Source organism: Montipora foliosa, chromosome 11, assembly GCF_036669935.1.
Source record: "Montipora foliosa isolate CH-2021 chromosome 11, ASM3666993v2, whole genome shotgun sequence".
Classification (NCBI taxonomy): Eukaryota; Metazoa; Cnidaria; class Anthozoa; order Scleractinia; family Acroporidae; genus Montipora; species Montipora foliosa.
Window position 1 is genome coordinate 13,997,847 of NC_090879.1, and position 14,279 is coordinate 14,012,125.

Sequence of the window (14,279 nt, forward strand, 5' to 3'; positions counted from 1 at the left end):
ATTTTCGCATTGTTTGCAAGTTATTTTCAAAGATTGACTCCTGCTTCTGTGATGTTGTGCTTATCCTCTAAAGCCCTTTATCGCTGAACAACAAAACAGGTTAGTTTGAGGTTTACATGTTCGATTTTCTGAGAACTTAAATTTCGAAACTCAAGGACAAAATGCCCGCATATACAACAACTGCTGAACCACAAAACTATTAAGCGCTTGAGGCCCAGATTTTTTAGTGTATCCACATTTCCAGAAATCGAAGAATACAAGATTGGTGTCCCAGTAACATTTAACAAAGAAATTAAGAAATTGCTTTTTTTGCCATCAAAAATGGGGGGTCGACTTATACACGGGATCGACTTATACACAGGTAAATACGGTATCATGTGAAAACCAACTGAGAATAGGTGCAATGTACCTGTAAGCTAGAGTGGGTTAGTAATTAAGTACCATAGATAGGTGAGTATGTAAGTAGCGGGAAAGGGAGGTATTAAAGGGAGGTACGTGTATTAAGTAAGTTAGGACTCACACAAGACTAAAGTGGCCCATACATAGCAGAATTCTTTTTACCTCATCCCAAAATGGACAATTTGTTTGTTCTTTGATTGTTGTGCTCTTCTTTTGATTGCCAACATTCACTGTGCAAACTGGATCAATCTGGGTTCCTGCAAATTGTCGTCCTTCCAGGATACGAACTTGTATCTGAACAACAACAAGAACAAAAAAAATACATGCCATTGATATGATATCATCATCTACTGCTTAACACAGCAAATGGTCCACTTCTTCAAATAAAAGACAATTTGAAACCAACCTGATAATCTTGTTCTCTCACTGACATTTTCTTTTCAGCTCGTACTCTGGGATGGGCGTGACTACTGCAAGAAACATTGTCAGGAAACTTGAGCAATGCAGAAGTTCTGTCTTAATGGGTGTATGCAAAGAATCTACAATATTATTGTATTATAAAGTCACTCTATAAACAGCATCACATCTAAACAAAAAAGCATTTTTCTGATTAACAACACACTGACATTATGTCACGTACCATTTCATGCTCATGCTGCGGTCACTATGCATACTGATCTGTGATCCTCGGCGACTGCCAATTCCATCACCTTTCAACATGGCATCAAACGGTAATGTACCCTCAGGGGAAATAAACCTCCCTCCTCCTCCTCCTCCACCTCCAAGAGATGCTGGCATGGACTCCTTCCGCAACTGCCGGTGGTTGCTGGAAGGTAAACTTGTCATTGATTGGCTTTTAGAAGTCTTACCACCATAGTTACTTCCTGCACTAATGAAGGAGCCTCTGCGTTCTTGACTGTATGGATCCATCCCCTGGTACTGGGTGTCTGGCATATATCCAACCTGAGGTAGGGCATCCGGTGTATCGTGAATGTTGTTCACCCACTGAGAAACATTCCCCTCGGGAGGATTATACTGTAACTCCAGTTCAACAGTTGCCTGAAATTTAATTTAATGATTGAGTTTTTCTTTTCTTATCAATAAAAAAATACATACATCGACACAAGGAAGCCTAATCACAGAAAATCTGACTGGTCAATGTGTAACAATGTAATTGGTAGTAATTTGTCTTCCTACAATAATTTATTTTTGATTGGCTCGGATCCCGACACACGTGTAATTCAACATAACCCAACAAGCAATAATGGCAGAAACAATTCCAAGCCACACATTGATGAATGATCATTCTTCATATCGTACAAATAAGAACTGTTTAACCTTAAGCACTGTGTTGTTCATATCTATGAGACTTTCCATGACTTCAAGGTGCCCATCTTGTATGAGCTTTTGGAGTACCATACGAAATACTCCGACCAATCTAAAAGAGAGGAAAAGAAATAATCAACAATGAATATCTTTTTATCAAACAAAAACACACAACACAGCAAGAACCAAAAGTTTGTATTACGTAGCTACTGTCACAGAAACTTCAAAGGAACAGTGAGACACTGTTAAAGAACATACAGGTGTGTTGTGGTCTCTCCTGACCAGCTACAGACTAAGAGATATTAATGTGACAAAATTTGCATCGTTGAGCAGTAACGTCATGCCCTTGACATATCTTACTTCAAGTCAATCATCTATGATTGAAATGTGTAACCTAATGGGATTATTAAAGTTTTTGAAGTTTTAGACTATCCCCTACATGTAGTTTTTAATGACAACTTCTTATTGATTTTATTAATTTTTCATAGTTATTATTAGGTTTATCACTGTATGTACAGTACTGTTATCAGTTCTTCATCTTCCTTCCACTGGATTCCGTTCAGTGTGACTGGTACCCAGTTGTGATGGGGGTGTACATGTGGGGGCTCACAGCTGGGTTGCATACATTGCTGGCCACATGGGTGGTCCAGTGGGGTGGAGCTCAGGGGTTGTGGGACAGGCCTCTGGCAATCCCCAGTGCACCTGACCCCCACTTGCCAAGAATGTTGGACATTACAGAATAAATGTGAGTTGAGGAGAGAAAAGAATGGCAGCTCAATTACACTTCTTGTTATTATTTTTTTAACTTCAAAATTTATTGGGATAGATTATTTTGTATCATAGTCACATATTGTACGATTAGACCTCAATTTGCAGTCACCCTCAGCTGGTACGTTTTCAGTTACCCCTACGACCAGGCAGGTACAAAAGTCAGAGCGGATCAACTCGGATTATTCACCTTGGATCGAGCGAAAGACAGTTTTGTAAGCCAAAACTATTCGACGTTTGTCCCGCTTTCACCAAGGCTAGCTTAAAGATTAGGGATAGGGTGATTTCTCAAAGCCTTATCACTTTTTTTATGTTGAACCGAGGTGAGCGATCTGAGTTGATCCAGTCCGACTTTTGTACATGCCTCTAGCAACCTGGCCACCACCCAGTTTTAGCCCTTACATTTTCACTAACAATTAACTATGTGTAAATCAAGTTTGGTGTCTTGAGACCAATCCCTTATCTAGAACTGTACGAGACCAACCTGTTGTTGAATATTTTGTTGAAGTTGTACACTTCAATCTCAATGAATTCGCTGGGGTCCAAAGGACTCTCCAAGGGCCACTCAAAGTCCTGCAGTTCAAGAGACACACAACACAAATTTAATCACAAACATCAAAATAACAAGAAAAAAAACTTTTAGAAAGCAAGTTGCTTGGCAACGGGCAAAAGGACAAGTAACTTAAAATCAGAGTCTCCTTTCACCCATTGCCAAGCAACTTGCTTTGTATAATTTCCACGGGCACCAATACACCTTTCCATCATTGATGAATAAGAAAAAAACTTAGAAATTATATGTAAAATTCATATAAGACATAACAACATTTAAGGAACACGTCCAAATTTCGGAATTGGGTGACACCAATTCCAATCAATTGGGTTCCGATTGGCTGAATGTTTGCCCCGATTTTATTGGTGCTGAATGAAACGGCATCGGCAACGAGTCGCATATCTTCATCGGGCTGCATTGCAGAGAGTTTAAATCAGCGGTCTTGCTTTGAAATACTGACCTTTAGCATTTTTTCATGTAATGTTTATTATTGACAACAGCAAAGTGTGACTGATTGTTTTCGATGCACAGTCTTCAGCCTCTTATTGACCTTCTCTGTTTTGTACAACAAAATTGAATGTTACATCTTCGAACACTTGCTTCTATTTCCCTTGACATGACCAGAGAAGAATCAAATTTGCCACGACAGTGGATTATTCGAATTTGAAATTTTGAAGAAAGCGCGACATAAACAATATTTTTGTATGATATCCCTTTAACAGCTTGAATTTGCGTTGACCAAAAATGTGTAAAAAAGGAAATCTTTGTAGGCAATCAAAATATATTGGCCAAAAAGTAGCAAAGTGAGACAAACATCTTCAACCAACTGTCATGATACATGTGTATCAGTCATGTTTACCACGTTAATCATTTCGCCATAGCAGCCGCTAGTTTGAGAGAGCCAACTCGGACCATCGAAGAGTCAGGCAAGTTGTTAATTGTTTGCAAATAAATGTAAAGAAAGCGATGAAAGAGACTTTCAACTGTTTTTCCAACAAGATATGCCTGGTAGGTCTTGCCCACCGTACTTTATATGCACTAGGTTCGCTTACATTGAAAAGGCAAAGTTTGCACAATTACCTTAGCTAACAAATTGACCTTTTTCAAAAGCGGATAGACGCTGCTTCCCAAAAAAAGATACCTCATTCCTGTTTTCCTCTAGAAATTGCCTAGTAAAACTGCTTTTCCATGCATTTGTGCTTGAAGAAGCTTGTGTAAGAGCGTGCAAACACAATAGGAGACAATATTTTGGTTTGTCACACACTCCTGCACTGCAATGTGCAAGTCAAAAGAACGTCTGTGTCTCAAGAACGCACTTTAATACTAAACCAAGAGCTCAAAAGTAAATCACAGATCTTTTAATAGCAAATTAATGTACATGTACAATGCAGAAACTCGCTTAAGCAATTAACAAATATACACAGTTGACACGTCTCAGGGGTCTTGGTTACTTACTAGGTAACTTGTCATGCACAAAAATCTATAAAAACCATGGCAAACTAGAGTTTTGTTTTAAAAGGGGACCAGGTTGAATGGGTCCAATAGGAACTGGATTTATGTGGTGTTTTGCATTGAACTGTGACTTATTTAACACTTTGTTATCAAAATAAAACGAATTCCACAGCATGGAAAAGTTAAGCAGTTTCCGATCAACTGAAGAAACACCGGCAACACCGGCAACCCCGGCGACCGGGCTGAACATCGAAAATCCTTCAAACAAACTTGAAACCCAATGTATAATTCACGGAAAAGTTTAAAGTAATGCTTTACAATGAAAGACTTGAAGAGGTTTTATAAAATAATACACAATGTAATTGTTTTTTTTTTTATGTGGTTTCGTGGCATGTTTACAAGGTCGCATTTCATGTTATCAGATAGATAAAACGCATGATGACACTAATCCACATTGGAATGTATTTGGCTCCGATTGAATCGGTAATGGAGTTACCGTGTATCAACATCGGAAATGGCAAAAAAGCATGATAAATCGGTACCACTTCCGAAAGATTGAAAATTAATTAATCAGGTCCGTTTCCGATAGTCAGGTTTCCCGACCGAAATTTGAACGTATTCCCTTAACCAATTGATTCCAGGGAGTCAGACTTGAAAGATTTTACTCTGTCTAATGCCAGGCAATTTTCCTTGTCAATGGGGAGTGGTTCAGCTAGGAGTCAATGGGTTAATGTTATTCTGTGAGTGTGCACAGGATATGAGATGGCTATAACCAACAATCTCATGTTCAAAAAGTGTTCATTGGAATAATAATAATTATTGGTTGATCAAATTATATTACACCATGAATTTTTGCAACTTTACAAAACGACCAGTGTAATCAGCTTCCATTTAATTAAGTCATGCAGCATATGACCTGATAGCCGAGACTGAATGTTAACGGAGCTATGTCATGCTATTTTAGGGTGTTTAGGGGAAAATCTTTTGTTAATCACAAGTTTAAATCTTGAAAATGGTAATGTGGAAATCCTTTATGAATAAAACTATTGTTACATCACAGACAAGATGATTCAATTCTGAGCAAAAACAACCTTTATCCAGGAGATTTGCCATAAACTTGAAAAACATCTGGTTGACTTTTTTTCAAGATTACCATTGAAAATGCCATCCATTTCAATCTTGTCCATAATTTGTGTCCATCTGTGCTTCTCTTTCCTATTGCTGTTATTACAGTATTTCTTTAATTTATGTCGTTCAACAGCTGTAGTACTTGGTCATTGCAATGTTTCATTCCACTTTTTGGACATTTTGGGTGTCATGAAATTTAATACACCATTTTGCTTGACATAGTCCCTTTAAGCAATCATAATTCTTGAATTGAAAATTGAATGGTTAAATGCAGTTTAGCAGTTTCACAGAGTTAACAACAAAGAGCAGTAGTGGTCTGGCCGCATGCTCATTCAGTCGCTTAAGCACATGGCAATTCATGGGACATTTTTCCAGCCACTTTGTGCCAATTCCTGGTCCAGTTAGGCTTTTGTGTCCCCCCCCCCCCCACCCCACTTCCACCAGTTATCAATGTGACGCGTGCCTGGATGCCTGGTGTGGGGGCTCATGGCTAGGTTGCTGGGGTTGCTTGCCATGAGCAATACTTGGTCAAGGGGTTGGCTGGTCTCCAGTGGAAGCCCCTGGAAATATCCCAGGCACCCAACCTGGATTACAGTGTAATGAGCAGTTGTAAATACTCCGAAAAGCAACAAACCTCATCCCAATCAGCTTCAGAACAGTTTTCTATTACACTTGTCTGGTATGTAACCCCTATGGAGATAAAATAAGAATATTCAAATTGTTAATAATGTATTACAGTGACAATATTACTTGTTGACAGAGCTAAATAATAGTCATGACAAGCATTACATACTGAACAGAATATCAAGTTTCTGATTGGTCAATGACAAATGCATACCTAAGTTACAGAGTGCAATATGGAAGTTGCTATGGAAACACAGTCATGGCCAGGAGTAATTTTTGTTGAGTATCCGTATATGACAAATAAAAAAATTGTATGAACTTGCCTCTGCAGTTCATGATTTATGTCAGATTGCACTCGCCTATGGCAAATGCAATAATTTTGAGAACTTTCAAAACATCACTCATCCAATAAATCATGAAATGATGCACTCGTGTTCACACGATTTCCTGTAGCACTAGTACAACTACTACTGCCACTACTAATGATTATGTAGTAATTCTTGACTTTATGTGATCAAAACAACCTGTGAGGTCCACATGGTATTCAAACTCTGCAGGCCTGCATAAACACTGCTTAGCCTCTTCCCTGGAGCTAGGAACCCAACAAACTACTCCCAAATGAGTGGCTTCATAGCTCAGTTGGTAAAGCATTGCACTGGCATCGCATCTACAATCAGCGTCAAAATTATTGAGACAATCTTATCCTTTAGACTCGATTTCAAGCTCGGTGCGAAAATGGCCCCCTCCCCTCGCATCCCTGAGACAATGTTGTGTTTCTATGAGCCTTGTCGACAGCGGTACAACATTGATTAGGGTGGGGGAGGGATCGGTATCCCGAAAATGTACTTTTTGGACAAGTTTTCTTTGCAAACAATGAATGTGTCATTGCCAGTGTGCTCTGTTGTCAACTGTCTCAACTAATTTTGTTGCCGATTGTAGGTCACGACATGGTTCAAGTCCCAATGAAGCTGCCTGAATTTTTCAGGTGTCCATAAGAGACAATTTATTATCGCTTAAATTGTCTAGATAAGTGCAAAGATCACTTCTACCTTTTGACGTATAATATCATGGGACGCCATTTATTTTGTCCTCAACTAGTCAAAGATAAATACTAAATGGTACTCTGCTAATCACTTTTGAATTACCTAATCACTATTGAGTCAACGAGCCCTACTGACTTAATTTACAATAAAATTGTATCACTGACACCACTTTTATTCAAAGGCAAAGAATGCTTAATTTCATATTTCCCAATCAATAAAGTGCAAACATATATTTCAATGTTAGCAAATTATTCTTGAAAACAGTCCCACCAAACAACTTTTATCTAAAGGCATGTTTTTTTAGAACTTTTCCCACAGTTGACTTTTAGCTCAAACTTATCTACATCTTGTTAAAAGGAAAGGACACTAATCATTGAGTACAAAGACTCTTATTTCAGTCTTAGATCGCCCATGATAAAGACACTAGTCTAAGAGTGAGTGTTGAAGCAATAGGTCTTGAATCGTAACATTTTAAGTTGCATTGGTAAACGGTTATGTATTATTCTTCAAACCTTTAGTTAGTAGCATCGAACTATTTCTAATTAACAATCTGGAGCCGGCGCCGTTGCTAAAGGCATGTTTTTTTTAGAACTTTTCCCACAGTTGACTTTTAGCTCAAACTTATCTACATCTTGTTAAAAGGAAAGGACACTAATCATTGAGTACAAAGACTCTTATTTCAGTCTTAGATCGCCCATGATAAAGACACTAGTCTAAGAGTGAGTGTTGAAGCAATAGGTCTTGCATCGTAACATTTTAAGTTGCATTGGTAAATGGTTATGTATTATTCTTCAAACCTTTAATTAGTAGCATCAAACTATTTCTAATTAACAATCTGGAGCTGGCGCCGATGCTCAAAGCCTGGTTAGCATTAAGTGTTGGTTAAGAGGTATCAAAACCTACAGATTTTCATGGTATTAATTTTAATGCCGGTTAGCACTAACCATGCTTCGAGCAACCCAGGTCTGGTTGTTATGTGACCCTAATTTAGCTCAATCTTGGTTCCTAGTTGATAAAGTGCACATATGATGCAAACAAATATTAACTTTATTTCAGACTATCGGCAGTTCGTATTAGCTGCTACTTGCTGGTCAGCACTGAATTCTTTCTGTAGCTCAACTTTAGATAAGTACTTTAAAACCTTCATAGTTGAGAAACCTAATAGGTTTGGGTCAACCATCACCAACCCAGCTTCAAACGATTTGGCCCGAGTGTGACAGCTTGAAAGATACAGCACATGTATTTTGCTGAATCAATGGCCCGATTTTGATAACAACAGTACATCAATAATTATTATTCCTGAAGCAGACAGCCAACAGAAATCATTATTTGGTTCAAATACTGATACCAATCAAATACATTTGTATACCACTTTGGTATCTTAGATACATGTACACTTACAGAATCTTCATTACCATATAAAACACATTCATTTCCCAAGTCAGGTATTTTTAATGGAGATCTAGATAGTATATAAAACAGCTAGTTTAAAATAATATACCCATTAGATCTTTCACCTATATTACTGACTCTATCACTTGTCACAGGACTCGATAAAAGACCACTGGGACACAAAATACATAAAGGGAGAACAAAAATTTTTCTCAATGAAAATATTTTGACCTCCCTATGGTGTTCACAGACACATAAATTAAGTCCTACTGAGAAAGTACATGTGAATGTGGAATAATTAACTAAAAATCTTTGAATGACTCCAGACAACATGACCTCTAACCAAAACTTAACAATACCTGCAGTATATCCAACTTTACCATTGTTTACAAGATAATGTTATTATTTAACATTATTAACTTGTATGACTTCACTTTACAAAAAGTTTCCAAAGAAAAATAATTATAATTTCTTTTACTGTTGGCAGCTTCAAAGAAAAAAAAAACTGATCAACAACAAGAAAAGAATTAACTTAATTAGAATCATGTGTATTTTGTGAACTAAAGCCACCACATCTTGCAGTTGTTCAAAACGTTTCATTTCCAAGAAACACAATTCTAATAACTGCAATTTGTTTACACAAATAATGTTGCTTAGACCACAAAAATTGTGCAGTTGCAATATGTTCAAAGCATGGGTATTTCAAAGTAAATATCACTTTTTTTCAACAAAAAAAGATATTTCAAGTCAATTTACGCTTCCAATTTCACAATGGTAGAAATTATTTTCCCCCAAAAATTATATGTTGCTTTATGCAATAGGCCCGGAAGCTGTGGAAGACATTTCGTCGACCGGCAATATAAATTTTGATCATTGAGGCAAAAAGATTTTTTCAAGGGAGCTTTGAAGCATCGATGAAGAACACAAGAATAATCGCTTTTTGTTAAAAGCTGGTACACATACATGTAAAAAGTTCCTCTATCAAGAGCAAGGATAGATTGTCACGGTTGAAAGTTTTCCAAGTCCTGCGGTTCATGAGAAGGTTTAAGGAACGTCACTTCACAAACGAATTTTCCCGTGAAAGGTATATTATTTAAGCTTCTCAAGTAGGAAACCAATATTGAGCTCCTCAATAAAGAATTTATCGGACAATTTTTAATCATATACATTTGGGGTTTATATATTTTTGATTAAGCTTATGTCGTGTCTGAACATTCATTCAAGCTGTATTAAGTTGAGTATTACATGTACCACAGTAGGAAAAAATATTTCTTTGAAGATAAAAACCGTATAACAGAAGATTCAGACATGTTCGTTTTTCGTTCTTGCGAAACACTACAAAAAATTAAACATCGACGTGAATGTCCGCTTTTTTTTGCCATATAAATTAAGCTTACCAAACTGAGATTAACATATCAAACTTGAATAATTAAATATATACTAGCCGAAGAACAGCGACAAAAAAGCGTAGAATACTTCGGTATAATTTCAAAAATGAGGAAATTCTTTTATTGTTAATAAAGGACCATAAAAAAATCCCCAAAAATTGCGAGACAAATCGCTAAAAAGGAAGCTCTGATCGAAGCGGTCAAAGTCACTACGGTATTTCTATATCAGTTTGGCACTAAGCGGATGACGATTCGAGGTCTGCGTCACAACACACAGAAGGCCCTCAAAATCTTTTTACAGTCTTATTGACAGCTAGCAAATTTCATGAAAGTTCTCAGGAACATACCTCTAAAAGGGCATGACCCTCGGCAGATTCAGCAACGAGTCAGACTTTCCCTTCGTAAGATTTGAAGCAGGTTTTTAGCAAGGAGCAAGGTTTTCGCGATATGTCACTCCACACACATGGCGAAACAACTGCTCCAAGCGAAAGAAGACCAGATCAGCAAAGGACGATGTCGCCAAACGAGTGTGGTTTGTACGTGAAGAAACAACGTCAACGGCCGCCTCGTGATGCTTCGACTTTTGCGTGTAATTTGAATAACATTCGTCTCCTCCTGGAAGAAAAAATCAAATTACTCCTAACACCGAGAAATATCTTCGGAAAATATATCTGGTCAGGTCCGAGACAGGAGTGTTCAGTTTTGTGATCGTTCCACAATTGTGTTTCCGCTATAGTAAAATTAAGACAACAGAAATTTCAGGGCATAGGAATAAACTTGCAGGAAGTATTTTCGGAGCTCTTGTCAGAATGACCGGTAAAAATCTGTTGTGCGTCAACATGGAGATTTACATTGGTTGTGGGGGCCAGGAATTGTGCGTTAAATTTTAATAGGCACAGTTGTCAGTCTTGTTTCCGACACGATGGTTTCGGCCCTCTAACAATGGTATCCGTCTCCATAAAGGTGAGATTTATTTGATTAAACGATAATTAACTTGTGCCAATTCTAGTGGATTAATTCATTGGGTATCCGGTCTCCATGGAGAATTTCCCTCGCGTCACACAGAAAAGGTGATTCGCAAGGAAAATTTGCCAAGCATTAGCCTCAGGTGATGCTTTGGAAGTAAAGTGATTTCTATTTTCATACTATCTGAGCATCGTGCTTCCGAGTAACTCGGCTTTCTACACAATTGAATATTATAGATAAAGTACAGATTAATAAAAAGATAGCCAAGAAGAATTTCATACAATGTTGGTCGTTTATTAGTATTCCGGCCAGCAATGCAACTAGGCCCAACCGATAATTTTGTTGTGCCATTTGTCTCATCGGAAAAGTTTGGTTTGAGTATACAGTAAAGAGCAAACTCTTCTGTTATTTTTTATCATATCTTTAAACTGGATGCCCTTTCGCACCACCGTGAAGTAGTTCGACCTGCCAAGCAGAAAACGTACATGACCACGAAATTTGTAAGCCTTATCAACCGACACCGATTTATTTTCTTTTATGAGATACTACTTTTATTGATCACGCCTACCCACCCTACCTTGATAACTTGTGAAAAAGACCATATCCGCAGATGTCAACATTCATCTCATCCTCTCTTGTTGCATCAGATTAGCCGTGGTAGCACACTGTTGTGTGTGGCCGACAACAGTGTAAAACGAAAGTTTTAGCTTTGACATACTGCCAAGATCGCGCATGTGTCATTGAGATACAATACACCTCCGACCGGCTTACTCAGAGCTCAGTGCCGCACGGGGGGGAGATTTCGCGAAGTCAAAACTCATAATCACTCAGGAGAAAGTGCTTGCCTTTATCAATGGACATCTGCAAAATGGTTAGACTCTCTAGTCTTCTCGGATAAGGACGATTAAACCGTAGGGCCCCGTCTCATAACCCTTTCAGAAGATTTGTCAATAGACTGCGGTACGTGAGAGAACCCACGCACTAGTCGCAAGCAGTATATGGGGCATGGACTTCCCATTGTTGGGGTCCTGTCCTCTGTGGTCATATCATCATCGGGTTGGGAGGGTCAGTAAATGCTCGGCGGAGATACTAGCTACACCAAACTACTCTAAAATCCGAGGGTGAAATGAAAAAAATTTGATGATGATCTATGAATATGTTGGTTTTTGCATATCAGGAGTGTTAACTGGAGGAGCAGTGAAAGTCCTTTGATCGAGATGCGCGACGCCTGGTTATCCAGCCGAACAGAAGAAATGCTTTACACAGTATTCTGTACAAGTCAAACTTCTGTTGGTCAACATGCATGGTTTACGATAAAAACAGGACGTAGCAGTCAAACGCAACTAGAAGGGTGTTGAGCTATATCGCATTGTGATTTTGGAATGATTGTAACCGATAACCTGGGTATTAGTCAGGGCGAATTAGCACAGTTATAAACCTCGCCTGAAATTCCCAAAAGACTTTTTCCGCTATTGTTCTTTACCACCAACATCGACTAAAGCTCGGCCGACAGCTCGGCCCACATTACAACCTCGGGGCAGAGGGTTGAACCCGGGTCGCAAGTATCGCGGGTACTATTTATTGTCAGTTGCACCCTTAGCCTTTCTGGACATACTTTGTGCAACCTCGCCAATTTCGCCAGAAGTGCCTCTACACGTCGACTGAGACAAGCTCTTTAATAAAGTAACACCTCTTAATTACCCCTCATTCTGTTAAGCGTGATCACTCCAGTGTCGCTGCCAATCGCACACCGCTCTGACTTTCCGATACCGCTAGCCTGCGCAGCGAAAGCGTTCCTGTTCGGACTTGAAGAGCTTCGAACACCGATTTTCCGCAACTGGCGGAACATCGTTTCGAAGCTCTTTCTAGCCGATACAGTACTACCTGACAAAATAGTAAGTAAGAGAGAGAAACTTGACGGCTCCCTTGTTAATGCGTAATCCCGATTGTTTTCCTCGGTGGCTGAGTACTTCATTCTGTCAAACTATAAGATTCCGCAAACTGGATTGCCTTGAAGGTACCGGCTGTTTCTCCTTGTGTGGTCCGTCTTTCGGAGGATCTTATCGTGTTGGATGAGAATGGTTGATCATCACGCGATGCAAAAACTGTTACTTTTTGCAGATGATTTGTTCCGAGGTATGCTCGGAATAAAATCCGAGTTGCTTCTTGGTGCAGGAATCGAATCTGCACGCCTCGATTACTAGTTAGATTTACTAGGATGCTCTGCCACTGAACGTGTAGGAAAACTCATGCCGGGAGGTAGGCGATTCAACTAGGTGTTTGTGACAATTGGTCCCGTCATGCTGTTAGCACTGAAATTGTCGAATTCTTGGAGCATATTCGTCATTGGTACTGAAAGAGATGTCATATGTTAACCACGATGAATGGAACGAGGAGATTTGCTTATTAGGGCGCTTAAGCACTGCGACGTTTTTGAGAGCTGTTTTTCCTTTTAACTTGTCTTCAACCACAGCAACATTTACATTCTGGGAGACCCCCACTGTCCTAGTACTCGAAATGTTCTGCTTCCGAGTTGCCGCACCGAGTCTCAAAAACGGACTTGCTTAAGCTCCCTGTTGATTGATCAGTGGTGACTCGGGGATACAACCTAGTTTGATGGGCCCCCCGCACCCCTACAGTAGCCCCCACAAGGGCTGAGAGGTCCATGAGTGGTAAGAACTCGGAAGGTCGTCAGTGTTCCACTCCTCCACGGAAATTGTCTCTGCAATTTTGGAAAGTAAGGCCTGTTGTTCACTAGCGACGCAAGCACAAACACAAGCACTCCAAACATAAATAGCTTATGACCATTTGAAAACGAAATGTCGACACAAACATCAACAATCCAACTGCGGCATCCCGCCATGTATGTTCAATTGCTGAGGACTGCGGGGAAATCTGGAACGAGTGGTTACCCCCAATTTGTCTTTTTAGATTTCAATACACTTCTTAAGATCTACATTTTCCTGCAATAATCACACCACCGGGGCAAAAATAGCTTTAATTATTAATTCTTCAACCTGGTGGATAATGCATTTCGCTGTGCTCTGATTGGTTCACTCAATCTCAGTATCAGCTCATATCCATATATAAGTACAATGATTGCGCACTAAACGCATGCTAAGCTAAATGTTTGTTTTTTTCGCCGGAAAACGAAATTTCCTCTCTCAAGAAAAAATTGAAAACTTTTTTGTGGAAAGTCTGGAATCAACTCCGACGCTTAGAAGTACCGCGAATAGTCAATAA

At 39.1% G+C, this 14,279-nt stretch overlaps 1 protein-coding gene across 9 annotated transcripts in view; it reads right to left on the reverse strand.

Annotated features, from left to right (window-relative positions):
• The window catches only part of LOC137977570 (otoferlin-like), a 52,615-nt gene extending 46,306 nt beyond the window's left edge, over positions 1 to 6,309 (reverse strand). For 5 of the 9 annotated variants that reach the window (XM_068824820.1, XM_068824819.1, XM_068824818.1 and 2 more), the window contains exons 1-6: positions 6,258 to 6,295; positions 2,978 to 3,066; positions 1,738 to 1,837; positions 1,040 to 1,458; positions 806 to 869; positions 562 to 693 (exon numbers count right to left, since the gene is read on the reverse strand). In XM_068824820.1, the coding sequence (XP_068680921.1) occupies positions 562 to 693; positions 806 to 869; positions 1,040 to 1,458; positions 1,738 to 1,818 (696 nt within the window). In that variant the 5' untranslated portion in view covers positions 1,819 to 1,837; positions 2,978 to 3,066; positions 6,258 to 6,295. Of the gene's footprint in view, positions 1 to 561; positions 694 to 805; positions 870 to 1,039; positions 1,459 to 1,737; positions 1,838 to 2,977; positions 3,067 to 6,257 lie in introns of all 9 variants that reach the window. The other 4 variants (XM_068824824.1, XM_068824823.1, XM_068824822.1 and 1 more) reach the window with 2 other exon arrangements.
• Positions 6,310 to 14,279: the final 7,970 nt, after the last annotated feature.